At 33.3% G+C, this 21,163-nt stretch overlaps 2 protein-coding genes across 3 annotated transcripts; both read right to left on the reverse strand.

Moving 5' to 3' along the window:
- Positions 1-5,154: 5,154 nt before the first annotated feature.
- On the reverse strand, positions 5,155-21,157 carry LOC134264069 (long-chain-fatty-acid--CoA ligase 1-like; the record flags this gene model as incomplete). Its single annotated transcript, XM_062746373.1, has 17 exons — positions 5,155-6,020; positions 6,389-6,460; positions 6,604-6,708; positions 6,959-7,048; positions 7,226-7,279; positions 7,403-7,519; positions 7,723-7,811; positions 10,212-10,284; positions 10,667-10,817; positions 11,254-11,339; positions 11,656-11,790; positions 11,994-12,077; positions 12,280-12,350; positions 19,567-19,618; positions 19,920-19,952; positions 20,534-20,706; positions 21,109-21,157. Coding segments are annotated over 17 exons (1,572 nt in total), but the record flags the coding sequence as incomplete, so codon positions are not given.
- LOC134264068 (uncharacterized) lies at positions 14,455-19,381 on the reverse strand. 2 transcript variants are annotated; one of them, XM_062746372.1, is made up of 3 exons: positions 18,402-19,381; positions 16,032-16,175; positions 14,455-15,275 (listed from the first exon to the last, which is right to left on the reverse strand). In XM_062746372.1, exons 1-3 carry the CDS (start codon positions 19,030-19,032, stop codon positions 15,127-15,129), a joined length of 924 nt encoding a protein of 307 aa, XP_062602356.1. In that variant the 5' UTR covers positions 19,033-19,381; the 3' UTR covers positions 14,455-15,126. The 2 variants fall into 2 exon arrangements, with proteins under 2 accessions (XP_062602356.1, XP_062602355.1); XM_062746371.1 differs by having other exon boundaries at positions 14,455-16,175.
- Positions 21,158-21,163: the final 6 nt, after the last annotated feature.

Genomic DNA, 21,163 nt, shown 5'->3' on the forward strand with positions numbered 1-21,163 from the left:
AATTTTGAAAATATCTCACTTTTTCGGTATTTTATGAGTATTTTAGTGAGGTGCTCCAAAAATAACTTTGACGTTATGCAGTAAAAACGTAATGACGTCGCCTGCATCTAATTAAATTTTCAAAAAATCTAAAAAAAAATTACATGTTATTAAATAACCTCAATCGTTTTGAGAATTAAAAACCTGAGAAATTATTTAACTTTTTTTTTCTTCCGAGTGACTAGTATGTAACTATTCCTAAGGGATTTCGTATGTTATTATTATTTTCATGCTAATTTTAGAGTAGATCTAGGAATTTCGTACAAAACGGGTGGGGGTGGGGGTCTAGACAGAATCTGGGAACGATTTATAACATAATAAGTAGGGGAAAATATTTGTTTATATCCATACAAATTATTCTCCAACGCCTCGGCTTTTATCTTTCAAACAAAATTTCGAGAATGTTGTTTGAAATATAAAAGCCTCGGCTTTTATCTTTCAAACAACATTTCGAGACCGATGAGGTTATTCTGCAACATTCACAAAAACGCGGACTTTATTTCTTAAATGACCAGGGTCTCAAGCTAATTTCGAGTAAAAAAAAGTAGGTCATTTTTAAAATTGATTTCAGAATATCTCGAGAAGTTTATGAAATTTTGGAATGAGCTTTGGTAGAAATGAAGATTGTTTATCTACGAATATTTAAATAGACAGTAAAATTTTAAAGCATTTGATTAAAACATATTTTATAAGCAAAATTGGGTATCCAGTGTAAGAGTTCCGTACCTTTATCTTTTTTTACACACACATTTTTTTTAAGCGATCCAAAGGCCTGTGGACAGGATGGAAGATGGACATGACAAACACTATATGCCCTGGCCATATTCATGATGGGGCATAAAAATGTTGCCACTGAGTAAATGGAAAATACTGAAATGCAACTGAAGGGTACTGAATAGAATTTGTAAAGTCACCACAGGTGATTGATAAAAGAAAACTCTTTGAAAGTTATTTTGAATGTTATAAAACATAAATGGTCACAGAAATATAGCTGAAATGGGTCTGACCATCAGAATATTCAATTTGTGTAATTTTAGGTAAAATATAATGCTTCTTAATATTGGCTTTATATCTTCCCGAACAAGTGAAAGAAGAACATCATAATAAACAAATAAATAAATTATAAAATACATAAATAAAAAACAAATAAGATAAAGAATTTATTATTGCTCATACTTCATTTATTCTTTCAAAAAGTTCAAATTCAAGAAAATTTGCTAAATACAGAATTATTAACCATGAAAATAGATGTACATGTTCTGTCTTTTTAACTGTGTTTCCTTTATCATTTAAATGATATGAATTTATTAATATGAATAAAGCAAACTTTTTTAAAAAATTAATAGTACAGTAATTATAATTTAGGCAAAAAAAAATTAATTTCTTGGTTCTCAGACCCTCCCTCATCTCTTCCAAGGGTGCCTCATTGACCCTTTTTATTGCTAAATCAATAAAATATAAACACCAAATCACCTCCCTCATCATATTTTGAGGTTTTGTACAATGTAAAAAGCTGCCTCATCATGTTTTGGGGGCAATAAAAAAGAAAAAAAAATGCCTCCCTCCCTCATCATATTTCTTGAAAAAAGGCCTGAGAACCAAGTAATTAACTTTGCATGGCCTTATATTAAACTCACTTAAATAATGCAGGTTCTAAAACTATAAATAACAAACACACAGAAAACTTTTACACATGGGAAAGAGGATAAATGTTGTGTGAAAAAGTATATTCTTCTACAACAGTCATTCAAAAATTATTTGCTATACTGGGAAAAAAGTGCATGTATCATGAAGTTCTATACATATACATGTCTATACATGTACAGTAAAAATCCTTGCCATATTGAAAATGTAATGACCAAATTATACAGGCAAGGGAATGACATATCTTACAATTGAACTTCATCCAGTTGTTCAAAGAATTACATGAACTTTGTACAAATTCAACATTGTAGCTAGATGATAAGGCGACCATAATTTGATTTTTAGTTTTACGGATCCGCCGACTCTAAAAATTTGCATTTCAAAAAAAAAATAAAATCGGAATTTTTCAATCCGCTCGTGTTAAACCTGTGTTTTATAAAAACAAATCAGTCAGAAACGTAAAAAAAAAACACGTGCAGAATGGTAGAAGAGGGTGAGCTGTCAACTTTGAATTTATCGAGAGTCTACCAATTCTGAACCCTCCCCATTGCACGTCTTTCTCTATTTTTTTAATTGCTGTTTCTACCGATTTTGAAAAAATCCGGATTTTTTACCTTCTTCGATTTGTAAAATACCGACAAGTCAAAACAAAGATGGCTGTCATGCAGTGTTTACGGAACTTTACCGGTAGCTAATCTGCTTATTGCCACTGATAACAGGTAATAATCAAGGTGTCAACAATGCTACCAGATGTAATTGCAGTTCTTATTGCTCATTATCCTCATAAAAAGTGTATTTTATCAAAGACAGAGATACCAGATGTGGAAATTTTGCAAAAAAGGACGGTAAATAACGTTATGAATTTACTTGATACTTTGCTGCAAACAAGTTTATATGCGCCTAAAACAAATAATTCCTCCATAAATAATACTGTGATCAGGAAAGACATAAACTTTAGTACTTTATTATTAATTTAAAGAGGAAATGAAAGCAAGTACATGGTAACTAATAAAGAGTCTGCAGAGGGAACACCGCGGATTATGAGATTCAGTGACTTAGCAAATCCTACATCAACACCAGTATATGAAAGCCCTTGAAACTGCAGAGCAACTTGACAGTACCTCTAGAAGACTTCTTTGAATTTATGTAGCTAAACAGGGTAATAAAGTTTCTGAATTTCAAAATATAATATTAGCAGATTGGAACAGGACTACAATAATGCTTTGATATCATATGTACTAAGATTAAAAAAAAAAAGAATGCAGGATCTAAGAATCCATCTAATTCATTCTCAATAGATTTCGCATGTAATTTTTAAAAATGTTTAAAGTTTTAAGTTTGGCTAACAGGTACTTCTAATTCCTTCAATTTCAGATCTTTATTAAATCCAGGAAACAGTTCTCAAGATTGCTCCTTATAATGAGAAAAATCCACATACATGCCAACTTTTGAAAATTCCCATGGGGGATTTAGCGCGTGACGACAATTTTCAAAGCTTTAAATTCGCGACATTTTGTAGTGAAATTAAATGATTATGAAATGATTTTTTTTTTTTATTTATGATATTGATATCACTTATCAATACACTTAAGGATTAATTTAACACAAAAAATGATGTTCCAAAATTGAAATATTTTTTCTAAAATAGGTGCCTCTCTCACTAAAGAAGGGGTATTTAGTTACATATGTAAACAACATAATTTCTCTACCAGGACACATATTTTATTTAGTGAAAAATTGAAAATTGTACAACTTTTAAATCTTTTTTTTTCAAAGGCTAAAAAATATATGAGGTTTTGATACTGTAAAGGATCCTGTTTCTGGAAACATTTTTGAGACATTTTATTTATATTTCAATTAATTAGAAATTCTAATAAGATACTAAATTTACAGAAATTTATACCACCTATCCAAAAGAGAATTTTTTTTTTTACAGTCATGAAATTTGTCAGGTTTGATGGTGCCATGTGGGTATTTCCTTAAGTCATGCACATACCTAACATACAGTATTACTATTGGGAGAAGGGAGGGAAAAGAAATTCTAATTGACATACACTTGATTGTTTCATCTTAATTTTTTCATAATATTTTAACTGCCAAACTTTACAATATTTTTCATTATAGGTAGATAAAATCAGCAGCTATGCTTTGTAGTTTTCTACTTTCGTTTTAAAAAAAAAAACGATCTCTTTGGATTCTGATTTTATGGGTTGACTAGTGTTTTATTGTCTTTAATTTATGTTTTTAATAAAAGAACTAACAGTTATCATGTTAATCTATGTGTTTCACCTTGCATACCCCTTAAAACTGACAAGATAATCCCTAATTGCCCCAAGCTATAAGCTACTTGTACCTGGACAACTGCGTGCGTTCATGCGTGAAGTGATTTCCTGTGATTTAACACCTGGTTAAATAAACAATGAAACTTGTCTGTGTGCATTGAATAAACAAGTCTGACATTGTTATCCCGATTGTCAAAATTCAGCGGTAGGGAAACTTTTAAAATCGGAAATTTTGGTGATTTTTTTTTCAAATCGGGAAATTGGGGCAATTTTTCTCTCACGATCGGGAAAGCGGGATGAAAGGGTAAAATCGGGAGGATCCCGCCTAAATCGGGAAAGTTGGCATGTATGAATCCATTCATTCATCAGTTAAAAGCTGGAAACTCAGACCGTCTGCAGAATATTATTAATTCGTTTAATTGCCAAGTTAAACTTCGATATTTACCCTGAATATTATTCAAAGGACACTCAAATGAATGTGCAAACTATACAGTGAAGAACAAAATTAAATTTTTATAATTTCAAATATTACATGGTATTCATATTAAACAATGTTTGAATTAAAAGTGGTAATTTTTATAAAAAAACAAAATTTATACATGTAATGTGTATTAATATTAAAAAAAAAACATATCTTGTAAGTTGTTTTTTATTTTGTTTTATACAACAGTGAAATGTGTGATATTTGGAAAAGGTCGTTGCTAGAATGATTTTTGTCTTTTTTTTTTTTTTTTTCGTCCTCCGACTTGACCTTTCTTGAAAAAAAATCCGTAAAACTAAAAATCAAATTATGGTCGCCTAATGAGCTAACAATTTATTACACTGATATGTATGCTGAATATAAATTTATGTACAGTAATATATCACATTCTGTAAAATCATTTAAATTTGAGGTCAATGTTCGTGAACTAAAATTTTCATAGCTCATCAGTAATTGCTTTTTTTTTTATGGGTAACTTGTATATTATGCATAAATATTCAATAAATTGATATTTTGACAGAGTTGGTATGGATATAAAGGCCGTCTCAAGAGAAAAAAACGAACATTGGTCCCTCAAAAAAATGATAATTCCAGATTATACACTTTAATATCACTGACAAAGCATGGCACTACTTTCGGGTGAGAGTGTGTTTTCAATAACAAGAAATCTCCAAAGTGTCAATGAATAATTTGGTCCTAGTAAAAAAAAAATGTCCCCCTAATGTAAACTATAATGGAAGTACAATTAACGACAATGAATTTCTATTCAAAATGCCTGCATAATAATAGAACATCCGCAGGCAATATTTCATGTCTTTCCCACCCTTAACCTCAGTAAAACTTTTGACTAGCTTCTTAAACTTTAACAAAGAAAAAAAATAGCATCAAATATAAATCTGAGAAAAAAACAAGTGGAGAGTTTTGCAATTTCATTTTTAGCACTTACATGCTTGATTATTTAAAACTTGAATCCAAAGCATTTCAACTGTTCAAGTTCTTCAAAAATCTCATTTCTAGACTAGTATATCTTATGATACAAGATTCTCTTAAAGCAGTAAGTTGTAAATGATAAAAGCAGAAATCTACACAACCTTTATCACATACATGTACTTAAAAAAAAAAAATATTTCAACTCATTATCTGCATGTTACTACATTGTTTACCTCTTTATTTCAGAATATACATCCAGGAGGAAAAAAATACCTTCCAAAAAACAAATTTCTGTTCAAGAAAAAAAGTTTCATATTTTTTCTTACCAGAATTAGGTACAATGCATGCATTTATTTCACAGAAAATCAATATTACTAGCTTAATTTAAGAGATTCTGACCCTATACTATTTGCTTCTGGTGCTTTGCAATCAAAAAATAATATGCATAATTCAAAGCAAAATCTTCATTTTTTAGAATTTATAACTAGTTTCTAAATACACATATTTTACGCTAGATTTTTGTACATTTCATCAATTTGTGGCTTAAACATAACTTTCAGTTCATGTCTTTTTGCCTTAAATGTTGGTGTCAGAAGTCCATTTTCCACAGAAAACAATTCTGGATAGAGGAAGATATCCTTGACCTGAAAATATAAAATTTAATGCTTTAAGCTGCTGATATGCTGTTGAAATACTACATACTTTGAATCATAAAAAAGTAAATGAATAAAATTATTGCTTGCAAATTATTAAAGTATATGTATGAAAAGGATGTGTTGGGGTAAAATCTGGAAAAATCTCAATATAGGATACGACAAATGAAAGACAATAAAGAGAAATGATGTCATTCTTCAGTTCAGTACAAGTGTAGATCAGCCATATTTGTTAATTTTTCTCTGCTACAATAAATGACTTAAAAAGAAGCATTCACTTTTCTGAAGTTATGCATAAGATCAATTACTATATAACTGTTTCAACCATGCAGCTAATTGTTTAAGCTTGATACACTCACTTGTTCAAATGAATGGAGTCCTCCTGCTTTTCCATATTTGGTCATGTCGGCCAAAATCTCCTTCTTCACATCCTATAAAGATGGAAAATATATACATTCAGAAATTTTAAAGGGAAATTATACAGTATGTTGGTCTTTTTACACTTTGATTGGTTTCATAGAACTCTATAAAACTGAAAGTAATTATGTCACTTCTTTCTTAAGATTTTACTCACAGCATTAGAACATAACTCCTCCATGGACTGAGTCAGATTTAGTTTGGTTTTGGCCCAGTTTGGTAACACGTCTGGATCTGGTACAACTACACCAACTAAACTCGACTAAAAGCAGAACAGGTTGAGAGTGAAGAATGTGATAATCAATTTTCTTTTTCATTTTTTATTTATTATTATTTTTTTTTTTTTTAACGAAAATCTTATCTATGTCTGAACAAGAAATATAATACTGAAAAGAACAAACTTAAATTTATTTTATTTTGAACAAAAAATGAATCACTATAGAGAAGAAACTTAATCAGTATTTTATTTATGTCTGTTCAAGAAAGATATCAATAAAGTGGTCAAATCTTACCTTTAAACTCTCTCCGTGAACAAAGACTTGAGCCACCAGCTGGCTTCTTACATAGACATTTTCTATCTTTTCTGGGGCAATGTATTCACCCTAAAAAATTCAAAAAAAAAATTCTTATACTAGAACTATTAACTATGTATAGTAAGTGACACAAATTAATAATTGAATTTAAACACCAAAGAACAATGCATTAAGAAAATAGATATAACTATTTAGTGTCTATTTGCTAAAAAAAAACTATTTTGTATTTTGTTCTCCAATATATACCTGTGCTAATTTGAAAATGTTCTTCTTCCTATCAATAATTTTCAAGGTTCCATTCTGCAAAAGAAAAAAAAGAAATGAGATCAACTGTCCGACACTCGGATCAAGTTACATGTAATGTTTAATTTCTTGTAATGTATTTTACGGATCATCTTTTTAATCTACTCAGAAGGGTCTTACTTCTAGCCACTGTCCAATATCCCCTGTGTGAAGCCAGCCATCTTTATCTAGAGCCTCGTCAGTTTTGGCTTGGTCCCTGTAGTAACCAAGGAACACATTGGGTCCTTTTATGCAGACCTATAGGACAGAGATATGAAATGAATGTTATGTCAATACCACACAACTTTTATATTACATGTATCTAAAATTGCTTAAAATCATCTTAGTTTAATAATTAAAGGTGATCCTGATAGCTTATGAATTTTATTTAATTTGAATAAAATTGTGAGTTAACATTTCTCTAAGCATGAATTTCAGATGACATCGATTCTTGGACTTACCTCCCCTTTGTCATCTTTTGCATAATAATTCATTTCTTCAACATCAGCCAGCTTGATCTGACAGCAAGGAAGAGGTGGACCTACATTTCCTGCAGACAAAACAAAAAAGGAAACAAATAATTCCAATGATTGCTAGCATTTTGTTATACTAAATATTCTATACTGTTAAACTGTAATGCACACTTCATGTTGTTTGTTCACTTTTCATTTTTACTAAATTTGATTAATATACAGCAATTTTTTTGTAATTTGTTTTGAAAGTAATGGCATTCAAGAACTTTTGTGATTTACACAATACACTGTATACTTAGTACCCACTACTGCTTGATGTTCATTCATTTTGGCCTGTTTTCCCCCATTTCAGATAAATTTTTTCTGCATTATATAATTAATTATAGCTACCCGATGGTGTCAACCCGGGTCCTTTCATGTAAACCTGATGGTGTCAACCCAGGTATCTCGAAATTATCTCAAGTATCTCAAAATTTAACCTGACGGTGTCAACCCAGGTTCCATTCATTAGAACCCGATGGTGTCAACCCGGGTACCCTCATACACAACCTGATGGTGTCAACCCAGGTTTCTATGGTTACAGTTTTAGTTATAAATTCCTGACGGTGTCAACCCAGGAAGTTCTTTTTAAATTTTTCTATATGTGAGTAGCCCCCGAGAAGGCCAAAATTTATTGTGTAAATGAAATGTATGATAGAGTTGTTTTGTTTTTTCTTTATGTTTGATTTGTGTTCAATAAATGTGGAAATTTGAATGGCTCTTATTATATGTATAAAATGATATTTTTTATGTAAGAAAAAAATTTTGTTTATACATAACCTTCAAGTTTTTCATGTGTACCTAAAATTTTCTCCCCTATACATTTTGTTAGTTATTGAACTACTAATTTAACATTCATTGGGTGAATTCATGTAGTAAGAATTGCAGTGTAATTTTGGTTAAAGTGTTGTAAATCTAATCGAATTTGTAAAAACAATCATTGTTTGACACTTAGACAAAGAAGCTATTTTTAGAGAGATTATCTGTCTTAGGAGCCAGAATTTCATGTCCATATTAGGTAATGCATAGTGCGAGGGACAGGAAGATCCCGGGGGGTCCGTAGCCACGTGACCCCCAAACTAATCCGCATCAAATTTCATGTAACATCATCATTCCTTTGTTCTAACTTCAGCTGGATGTACATGCTCTGTGTTTTTTGTTATCCCACCCACCTTCCCCAGACTGCACCTTTTGTAATATTATGTTTCAAAAATGTTTTAAAATATTTAATTGTACATGTATATACCATCATTGGGGCTCTCACAAATTTTTATGTATTCATGGTCAACTGCCTGTTTGGCCTGTTTTCCCCCATTTCAGATAAATTTTTTCTGCATTATATAATTAATTATAGCTACCCGATGGTGTCAACCCGGGTCCTTTCATGTAAACCTGATGGTGTCAACCCAGGTATCTCGAAATTATCCCAAGTATCTCAAAATTTAACCTGACGGTGTCAACCCAGGTTCCATTCATTAGAACCCGATGGTGTCAACCTGGGTACCCTCATACACAACCTGATGGTGTCAACCCAGGTTTCTATGGTTACAGTTTTAGTTATAAATTCCTGACGGTGTCAACCCAGGAAGTTCTTTTTAAATTTTTCTATACGTGAGTAGCCCCCGAGAAGGCCAAAATTTATTGTGTAAATGAAATGTATGATAGAGTTGTTTTGTTTTTTCTTTATGTTTGATTTGTGTTCAATAAATGTGGAAATTTGAATGGCTCTTATTATATGTATAAATTCTAAGCTAAGATTTATTTAAAGTGCTTTCAGTCATACAAGTTATTTCCCTTTTCTTTACATTTTCTAAACATTCACCAAGTCAAGTTTGAGATAAAATATGAGCAAAATGATAAATTCTTTTTACAACAATGAAGATACTTACATTGAAAGTTTAAATACAGTCATCTTAAGGACATGAAGCTTCAAACTTATTTTTGAAAACCCTTCAAGATGTTAAAAACTAATTTTTTGCTAAATGTATAAAACGAAGGTATAAAAGCCATCTTCATATACCTATACACTGTACTCTGTCCAGACCTGCCTTAGGAGCTACATACAGAAACCTTGTGTTTCCATCAGGCTTCTGGGAAAGTCCCCAGACCAAGGGTAGAGAGTACCCAGAGGTGACCTCTTGTATTCTGAACTAATGTCCCTCAAATAGCTGTGATGCCTGTTGGTGGAGCTGGGACTGTTACAGAACTTAGTCATAGTATAGTCATGCAGGTACTGCAGTCTGCAGCAACAGAATGGGGCTTATTCTGTCAGAGTACTTCTTTTGTCACATAAAAAAATCATCTGTCATATTTTTTTTCTACACGTCATCCTAGAGTCACGCAGATGCATGAACGGGGCTTATTCTGTCATTTTTGTCACATAAAATTCTGACCATTATTCTCTTTTTCTTCCTATCTGTGTTGTCATTTGACTATACCTGTGTCGGGATCTCCAACCAGTGTTACTGAACAGATAGCATGGGATTCTGTCTGGCCATATCCCTCCACAACCTGTCAAAAAAAGCAACATCACTAAATCTTCATAGGGGTCCAATATCTATCATTTTCATGGTATGAAGAGAACCCATGAATCCACGTCCACCACAATATGTTAAAATTTCAATATAAAGCAACTCTATAGATCGTCAACCATAAAATCAAATCCCCCCAAACCAATATTTTTTCCCTCATCCATGTACATGAAAATTAGGCCTCGTAAAAATGGGTGATTTTACAGTAACAAGTGCTTTCAAATCTAATGATGAAAATGATTCTATATATTCTTTTTCTTATGATAAAAACATTATCAATAGTATTTGAAAAATATGAATATGCCACACTTCACATGAACGTGTATATGTTTACAAGCCATTGATTTATTTGGTTTACTTACAGGACATCCCACGACACATCTCAAGAAGTGAAGGACTTTGGGGGACAGGGGGGCAGATCCTGTTGTTATCAGCTTAACCTTTCCTCCCAAACCTGCCTGAATCTTCTTAAATACCACTTTGTCCCATAAACTATCATTCCTAATTATACTCCTGTGGAGAAATGTTAAATAACATGTAAAAAATGCTTCAAACAATCTGCCATGGACAGGTGATTTTGCTTCGTTCTAAGCCCATCCGTCTAGTCAACTATATATAATAAAGTCAAGGGGAATGAAAATCACTAAGTATTAAATGTCAATTCATTATAAGCATGTTTTCTATAACCATGTTTTACTGTAAAATGTGTATCAAATCAATTTTTTTATATATATACCGGTATATACTTGTTTTAAAAGTTACTGAAAATGTATAAGCAAGATTACATGCTAGTCAAACAATAGCAACTGATTAAATTCCTTTGAATGAAATACCACTGAAATAACCATTTTACAATTAATGCTACTTGACTTCAATGTGGAGTATTCATAAATTACAAGACAATGACAGCTGAACGATTTCGTTTCAAATTCCACAAATTTATTCTTACTTTTTGAGTTCATTTTCCTTGCTGGCAATGGCCATGTTAAACAACTTTCTTTTTATAGACGAGCCCTCATTTAACTGGGTCATGACCTACAAAAAATGAAAAATTGAAATAAATGTCAACAATACACTCCTAATTGTATGTCCTCATTGTTAAAAACAATAGCTCATTTCCTTTTACATAACATTTTCAGAAATAAATCAACTGATTTAAACGTTAAAAAAAATCATCAGAATATACAGTCAAACCTCATTACATTGTACTTGAACACAATGGGACAAAATCACTTTGTCATATCTAAGTTAATTAAATTATAGGTGTTCAAGATACTGAAATTCAACTGTATATCCATGTATCATATTGAAAACGTGTACAACATCCATGTAGGTGTGCTAATGGCCTTACTTTGTCATAGACTCTATTGAGTAGCCTTGGTACAGATGGGAATAGCGTGGGCTGTAGCTCTTTAATGTCATCCATCAATAGCTTGACATCACCTTGGAAGAACCCTATCCTGGCTCCATTTAATACACAGTAACACTAAAAGAGGGGAAAATAACAATAATTTATTTCAAATCACAAAGAAAGAAAAAAATACTTGTATGTTTGATGTCAAAACACTTCCATTCAATTAATATTTGTGTATGAAGTAATTAATTTTCCGTAACTTTGTATGCATATAAATAATTTTCAATAATTATTTATATTTAGTATTTTGAGAAACTATATGTATGTATCCATACCTCTAATAACCTTTCATATGAATGAGCTAAGGGGAGATAAGAGATGAGAGTATCTTCAGGAGAAATGTCTATTCCACCAGGTTTCTGCCAAGAAAATGAAAGGGTACAATCATGGATGTATAAATTTAATTTACAAACACTGAATATTTAAGTCATATTTAGATATATACCCTTTCAATCGTGAAGAAATGCAGAATTCATCTCAGATGAGAATGAATTTAACATTATGGAAAAGGAAGATCTAAAAATACAATGAAACATGGATCTAAAGTATGACAAAACTCACCAATATTGCTGCTGCAGCCACCACTGTTGCCATAGTTCCTTTGTGTGTAAGCATGGCACCTTTAGGTAAACCTACAAATATAATTTGTTTAAAATCATTATAAGAGTTATTACATTAATTTTATTTTTACCGCTCAGATATTTTTATATTTGTTCATGAAATATAGAAATGCTTGTCTGTGAAGCAAATTGAGATTTATATCAATGATTAAACTAATAATAATTCACTCAATAGACTTAGGCAAAACAGCCCCATATGCATATAACAGTAATATTATCATGGCATAAACTATCCAAATCAAGAATTTAAAATTAGGGAGGGGGGACCTCTAATTAAGTGTATCTGTTTAAACTAATGTACAAAATAAACATACATTAAGTGAAAAAATTCCCCTCCCCCCTTTTCCCTAAATATACCATGTTACTGTATGTGTACTTAAAAGCAGGCTTCATATTTTAGCGGCTTTGGCATGGACAGCAATGCTATAATTCATGAATACCATTAAAAAATCATTTATACATACAATATAAAGCGCAGACATGTGTAGCGCTAATTTATGATTGCACTAACCACTGACTACCCACTAATTGCGCTAAATGTTGAATACACCAATATATGTACATGTACAGTATTTGTTACATCATTATGTTATTTGAAGATTGGCTATTTTATATTTACTATCACATTATGTCATTCAAGGAAGCAAGGGGCTAAAAATCATTAAATTTGAAATACTTATATAAGTTATGTATCAATGTTTACTAGGATAATTTAATTCCAGTAAATCAATCCTATAATTTTTAATTTCACTTTTCAGGAAATAAATCCTTCACCCTACAGTATTACTTATTGTCACACAAGAGACAGGGTACGACATAATAAAATGTCAAAAATAGGGAAAGCACTTTACCAAATATATAACCATATGCCAGCGATTAAAATATATTTTATACACAACATGACACCCTGATAAGGTTCAGATTTATTAAGTTGAACCAATAAATATATACATTTTAACACTACATACACAGCATATTTACATTACAAAACAGCAAAATAACAAATTAAAAAATATACAAAAATGTACAAATTTTTTTTTTTTTTTTGGCATCTTGGGGGCTGCTCTCTCTTAATCTTAACAGCATATTAAATAACCTGGGGGGAGCCCAGCAGGTTATTGATTGTTACCCCAGAACCTGGGGGGAGCCCAGCAGGTTCCGGGCTTGATACCTGGGGGGAGCCCAGCAGGCAATCATAGATACTCAATAAAATAATGGGTATACTCTATTCAACCTGGGGGGAGCCCAGCAGGTTGATGATAATTTCAAGTATATAGTACCTGGGGAGAGCCCAGCAGGTTACGTTATGTAAGTTTCATTTAGTACTCCATTAAAAACCTGGGGGGAGCCCAGCAGGTTGATAATGATTTAATGTATAAAGTACCTGGGGGGAGCCCGGCAGGTAAGTTATGTAAGTTTCATTTGATGTATACAGCCTGGTAAGAGCACAGCAGGCCTTAGGAGTGTTGAATACACAAATTTAAATTTCTTACTAATTACGAGTCGATAATTAAGTAGCGTTATTTGAAATTGGGGGATGAAAAAATTCCAAATATGGGAATTTTAATGTCAAAATAAAGGAGCAGCCCCTTTAAAATAAGTTGGCAATACATATAAGATTACAGTTAATGACTGGTAAACATTAGGCATGTAAATATATATGAACATACTGTATCATCATCATGAAGATATTAACTTGGCACATAAACAATAGGAGATGAAGGGGTGGTGGGTGGGATAACAAAACGATCAAGATACAGATTCTGGCTACTTCAATTACAAAACATTGACTAAGTTAGCGTCCCTTTCTAGGATTTTGATTGGTTAAGACGATCACGTGGTTTAGTTTATAAACAGCTCAAGCACATGCTAACAGATTACGTAAATAGGTACAGCTCTGTTCACACAGTACATAACAAAGACAGTTGTGTATAAACAAAAATTAAATAAATTTACATTTTATACACAACATGACACCCTGATAAGGTTCAGATTTATTAAGTTGAACCAATAAATATATACATTTTAACACTACATACACAGCATATTTACATTACAAAACAGCAAAATAACAAATTAAAAAATATACAAAAATGTACAAATTTTTTTTTTTTGGCATCTTGGGGGCTGCTCTCTCTTAATCTTAACAGCATATTAAATAACCTGGGGGGAGCCCAGCAGGTTATTGATTGTTACCCCAGAACCTGGGGGGAGCCCAGCAGGTTCCGGGCTTGATACCTGGGGGGAGCCCAGCAGGCAATCATAGATACTCAATAAAATAATGGGTATACTCTATTCAACCTGGGGGGAGCCCAGCAGGTTGATGATAATTTCAAGTATATAGTACCTGGGGAGAGCCCAGCAGGTTACGTTATGTAAGTTTCATTTAGTACTCCATTAAAAACCTGGGGGGAGCCCAGCAGGTTGATAATGATTTAATGTATAAAGTACCTGGGGGGAGCCCGGCAGGTAAGTTATGTAAGTTTCATTTGATGTATACAGCCTGGTAAGAGCACAGCAGGCCTTAGGAGTGTTGAATACACAAATTTAAATTTCTTACTAATTACGAGTCGATAATTAAGTAGCGTTATTTGAAATTGGGGGATGAAAAAATTCCAAATATGGGAATTTTAATGTCCAAATTGAACGATTTAACCTTGGTTAATGAGTGAGAGCCCCCAAAGAGAATAAATGCCAATTTTAAACAGATAAAAACTATAACTAAGTGATACAATGACATAGGTATAAGAACACAAATGAACTGGTAAAAACATTGTACACACTAACATTATTTACCATTACACATTTTTTCCTGTGCTTCTTTAAGCACTTTTTCATCAGTTCTTATGTATCGAACATAACAATTTGAAGACCAACGCCCTAGAGTCTGTATGAGATGGTCCTGAATACCAGCTTCAGCAGCAGAAGTGGCCGCACCTATTCGAAAGGAATGACCACAATATTTCTTGTCATCATAACCTAAAACTGCCATTACATGTCTTATATAAGATATAAATTGATTTCTTGACAAAGGTGAACCATCATTATCTATAAACAAAGGTGAATCTGGTTTAGCACCTTGAGAGATTCGTAATTGGCGGTACTCATGCATAACATCTACTGGTTTAGTATGTACATTGTTAAATACATGTATTGAAACACCTTGACGAAAAGGGTCAGTTTTCGAACATCTTAAACACAAAGAATAAGATAATTTATCTTTCTGTACTGTGACATCTTTAAAACTAAGGAAATCATGCTCTTCATTTCTATTCTTAATGGTAAATTCTCCACAACGAAGAAATGCAAAAAATGCCATCAGAGAACAACAAGATAACATAAGATCAATGAATGGTGAAAAAATTGATCCATTCAATCTATTAACCATTTGACATAATATTTGATAAGTAACAGGAAATCTTTTAGGTTTTGAAACGTTTGATTGGATTTTTTTAATACCTCGTAAAATACAATCTAATCTGTCATGCTCTTTAAAAGGATTAAAGTGTCCAGCTTTAAGAAAATGAAATCTTATGCCAGCCAAATACAGCTTAATGGTAGAAAATGTTAACTTTAATGAGTAATGACAATAAGAAACAAATTCAATAAGAACATCTTCATTGATCTCTGGTAAAGTACCTAATGGTACTGCTATTCCACACAAGGTCACAAAGGTTAAAAGGTGTTGAATACCAGTTGAATATGCTCTCGCAGTCTGTGGACTAATAGCTGCATTCCATAGAGTCTCTATATCTTTTACATTGTGATCTCCTGGTAAGGAAGACAGGCTGTAGCTTGTTTGTCTGCTTCTGGTGCTAGCTTCCGAAATTTGTCCATCTGGAAACGAGAAATGGCATCGGCTACAGTATTAAGTTTCCCTGGAATATGCCTAGCATGTACAGTGAAATTGTAATTTGCTGCAGTGAAAGTTAGTTTTCTCATTAATCTCATGATTGACTTTATTTTTGAACGTCCTTTGTTTATAATTTCAACTGTAGCTAAATTATCGCAGTGGAAAAGAATTCTTTTCCTTGACCATTGCTGACCCCATAAGACACATGCCATTACAATGGGATAGAGTTCATAATAGGCCATAGAGGGTTTTTCTCCATTGCTAAACATGTCTGTTGGGAAGATATCCTGGAACCATTTCCCTAAGTAATAACCCCCAAATGCAGTATCGGTCGCATCTGTATACAAGTGCATATCTGCTGCTATAGTAATATTGTCTTCAAGGAAGAAAGCTACACCATTCCATGAAGATAAAAATTTGTACCACATTCTAATGTCTAATCTACACTCAGAAGTAATCGTCACATGATGATGAAGTTCTGAAACTGTTGTGGACAATGATATTAAATATGACACAAATGAACGGCCTGGACGTACAACACGACACGCAAAATTTAGGTGACCCAATAGACTGAGTAGTTGTCGTTTAGTGCAAGTCTTCTTGTCCAAAAATGAATCTAACGTCTCAAGTATTCTCTGTAGTTTGTCAGGTGGAAGTCTTGCTTCCATCTTACTACTGTCCAGCACTATACCTAAATATTCTAAGCACTGTGAAGGGCCCACACTTTTGTGAACAGCTAGAGGTATGCCCAACTTTTGAAACATGGTTGTTAACGTTTCCATGGTAATGTCTGCTGGAAAGTCTGGGGGGTCTACTGTCAGGAAGTCATCAAGGAGATGTAAGATATTGGTAATGCCATAGTTATTTTGTGCAATCCAACACAGAGTTGTAGAAAGTGTGTCAAAAATCTTTGGACTACTTCTTGAACCAAACACCAGTCTTGTAAAGTAGTAATATTGATTATCCCATTTTATCCCATGAAATGGCCAAAGGGTAGGGTGTATTGGTATAAGTTTAAATGCATCTGAAATGTCTACTTTACACATCCAACTGTTTTTTCCGAGTTTTTTAATTAAGTCTATGGCGTTATCAATAGTCACATATGACAAGGAAAATTCTGTTTTGTCAATTAGAGAGTTAAGACTAGCATGTTGATTTTCATTATGTGGAGCCGATAAATCAACGATAAGTCTTTTCTTTTTCGAATATTTCCCTTCAGCAACTCCTATCGGGTTCACTCTATATAAGTCAAAAGGCATAGACAAGTATGGACCCGAAATAAAACCCTTGTCTAGCTCTGTTTGGATTAGTTGGGAAGTAATGTCAGGTTGTTTTCTTGAAGATAACAAATTTTTACATTCATAGGTTTCTGTGGGTAATGATTTAAATCCTGTGTCAAACCCATATTTCAAGCCATTCACTAAATATTCCACAGTATGTTTATCTGGATGGTTAAGAAGGAGTTTCTCTAAAAGTTCTATGTTAACTGGCGTTGAAACTGTTGTACTAATCACTGGTTCCCCCGATTCGGTGACCCTTTCCCCCGGGGGTTACATCGTTTTTTGAACTGCACATAGATTGTGGATGCCCAGTTTGTTTGCAAGTTTTACACGCATGCAAGTTGTTGCATCTTTTGCGATTGCACCCCATGTCATTGTAATTATTACAAATTTCTAAACCATCTTTGTAATGCCTAGTTCTTCCATAGCTATCATTAACGTTCGTGTTAGAATATGGACGGTAAGGCTGTGAGAGGTGGTAAGGCTTGACCCCCGTCTCGACGTTTTTGTGGCAGAAAGGAGCAGTGTGACTAACACTGTTGCAAAGTGTGCAAGTGACAGGCTTTTCATTTGCAAATATATTACAGAATAATGTATTGTTTCGTACCGACCAGTCAATAGGGATGTTTTGGTATTTAAGGTAAGCCGCCGCCCTAGCGCTGAACTGTCTGTGGTACTCATAAAATGCTGTACCACCATACCGTGTGGCCATGTCAATTATATCCCGCTCGTATAAATCTAATTCTTTTCTCCGTCTCGGGAAAGCCTCACACATAGTGCTTTTATAAATGCCAAAAGCCTGAATGAATTCAGTGATAGTTAAGGTCTTATTCAACCTGGGGTCTTTCTTATCCTTGTCAGATTTGTCTTTGTCAATTTCTGGCCCGGTATAGTAGGGAATCAGAATGGTAGCAAGGTTGACATCCTTACCTTCAACAATTTGTTTCCTTAGATTTGGTGAAATTGTTTCTACATAGGGTAACGATTCCGCAGAATATCCGTATGTAGTCTTGACTCCCACTGTTTTGGTAGAATTTTGGTCGGCCCACGCTGTTGACAGAGTGTAGTTTTCCGTCTCTGTAGGCTCCCGAGGAGTTCCGCTTACCACGTCAACTCGTGCCATAGTGTTTTGAACCCCGGTCTGGCGTAATTGTTCAGCGCTTCCAGCGGCAGCGGGTATCGTTGGTTGTGGTCTCGACATGTTATTAACCCTTTCTGTTAGAGAAATCATGCTGCTCTGGAGACTCTGGACTGTTGTTGTTAAATCTCTTACCACGCCCAATAGTTCAGTTCTCACGTCTTGGCTTGGTGAGGGTCCATTATGTGAGGGTCCGCTAGGTGAAGGTGTCACGTGACTTCTTATCGAGTCTGTCAAATGTCCCGATTCTTCATTTGTCGCTTGTTTGTATAGGGACACTAAAACACTGCGCCTGGTATTTTGTGGCGGTGTTATACCTTTCAAGTTCAATTCCTGCCGAAGTTTATTTACCGTCCAATTCTCTGGTAAGGATTCATCATAATCCTGCCGATTAGGCCGATTGCGATTTCTGATCGGAGGCATTTCACAAATTTATCACAGTCTAAATCACAAAACAGATCACAAAATGTCCAAAAGTATAATCCAGCGACATATAAAAGTCACATGTCAAACTTTGAAAACGAAAGTACAAGTAAATAATAGGTTAAAGTTCAAGTAATAACAAAACGATCAAGATACAGATTCTGGCTACTTCAATTACAAAACATTGACTAAGTTAGCGTCCCTTTCTAGGATTTTGATTGGTTAAGACGATCACGTGGTTTAGTTTATAAACAGCTCAAGCACATGCTAACAGATTACGTAAATAGGTACAGCTCTGTTCACACAGTACATAACAAAGACAGTTGTGTATAAACAAAAATTAAATAAATTTACATTATGTACTTCTATAATCCTTCACTCCAAGTTTATTTACAATTCACTATTCAACAACTATAGAAAGAACAACCCTGAACAAATATTTACTGCAATAAAATGAGTATAATGGGTTCTGTCATGTGTCCCCATGTAGATTTATTTCCTGCTTACTGTAGCATATAATAAAAAGAGGATTACCTGTTGTACCACTGGTGTAGCATAAAACACACAAATCATCAGGCTTACATGGCTGAAAAATAAATCAAAAATTCAGTTTTACCACATACAATACACAGTCATGTATCAAGCAACAGGAAAATTTTTTCTTCTTTCCTTCAAGAATTCACATAATAACTCCACATTTACGTAAACCAGTTATGGCTGAAAATATATGACATTCAAGATACACATTCTTTTTTTCACTTTCACAGAAATCAGTCTTTGTTTGGATTTACCGGTAGTATAAATCATGATTGCAAACATCTGACTTTCAAATAATTACAGTCTACTAGATCTAAATATTGCTGACTTTTTCTTTAAATTAAACTTACCTTTGGCTCCTGGGGTTTCTGTTCACCTAGAGCCTGAAAATTACATAATCATATAAGAATTTTAAATAACCAAATAATAAGTTTATGCTCAATTATTAACCACTTCAATTCAATAACTATGAAATAATTCTCCTTTCAAAATATCATAAAACCATCTTTTTTTAAATATCACTTTTAATTAATAGCTGCAACTTTGACTTTGCCAATAAAAAATTTACAAGGATTTAAAAACTTATGCCTCATCAATTCAAAGATAATAAGTTAAAAAATCTCAAAAAGAAAAAAAAAATTTAAAGAGAGGAAAAAAATTGTGACACATGAAAAATTAACTCAGGTAAGTAAGCCCTAATATAGAAGACTCAGATTTACACTGTAAACCAACTTTTATTCGCGTGCGAGAAATACATGTATCAGTAAGTTCCTCGATTTACTTTAACTCGAGAATATCAATCGCCATGAACCACTGATTTTGCTATAAAGCATTTGTAGAGAATATTTCCTCAGTTGTGAAAATTAATCATTGCGGATTGATTTTGCACTAACGAATCGCGAATAAAAGATGACGCAAATAATAGTTGGTTTACAGTATACTGGGTAACGGTACAAGTGCCCACCTCTAGCTCAGAGAAGGAGATGAGGTCTATCTTGTGACTGGCGGCGCTCTCTCTGATTTCCGCAGACGGTTCCTCCACCAGCACCACCTTCCTCAGATTGGGTGTCTCCTTGATCCTGTCCAGCAAGGCCTTCACCTTCACGATCTTATCACAGATCACCAAACTTATCTCAGCTGGGAAAACAACAGTTTTATACATGTAATAAATATTTTCAAAAGAATTCAAGACTTAGATAAAGATATTTAATGACAAGACTTAATGCTTTGTCTACGATTTAATTATGATGGGGATGTGGCTTAGCTATATCCTTCACTGTGCCAATGAATTCCCTCTAATTTATTTATAACAAAATTGATTTTTTTGTTCTAAAATATTCTAACAAGCATCAAATTATTATACAGCACATCATCTATAAGCAAACAATTTTAATCCCATTAAATTTACATAATTATTTTTTCAGCTGCGACAAATGCAATCATGAGGGTAATATTTGTTTTCCTCAGCTTCATCTCTATTTTTCTCTCAATTATCAATGGACTCAGATAACCTTCATCTACATTCATAATGCCTTTTACCTTGGTTGATAATGTGTGTACAAGCTTCAGCACCCAAGGTGTCATACAAAGGTAC

Source organism: Saccostrea cucullata, unplaced genomic scaffold (assembly GCF_032062105.1).
Source record: "Saccostrea cucullata isolate Sc308-1 unplaced genomic scaffold, CSIRO_AGI_Scuc_v1 ctg11368, whole genome shotgun sequence".
NCBI lineage: Eukaryota > Metazoa > Mollusca > Bivalvia > Ostreida > Ostreidae > Saccostrea > Saccostrea cuccullata.

What these genes read in the sequence shown, in the direction of transcription:
- LOC134264068 (XM_062746371.1), bottom strand. Translation starts at nt 19,032, where the DNA reads ATGCCTCCGATCAGAAATCGCAATCGGCCTAATCGGCAGGATTATGAT. An exon ending in AAGGAAACAAATTGTTGAAG is followed by an intron (nt 16,176 to 18,401) that starts GTAAGGATGTCA and finishes TCTCGTTTCCAG; the next exon opens with ATGGACAAATTTCGGAAGCT.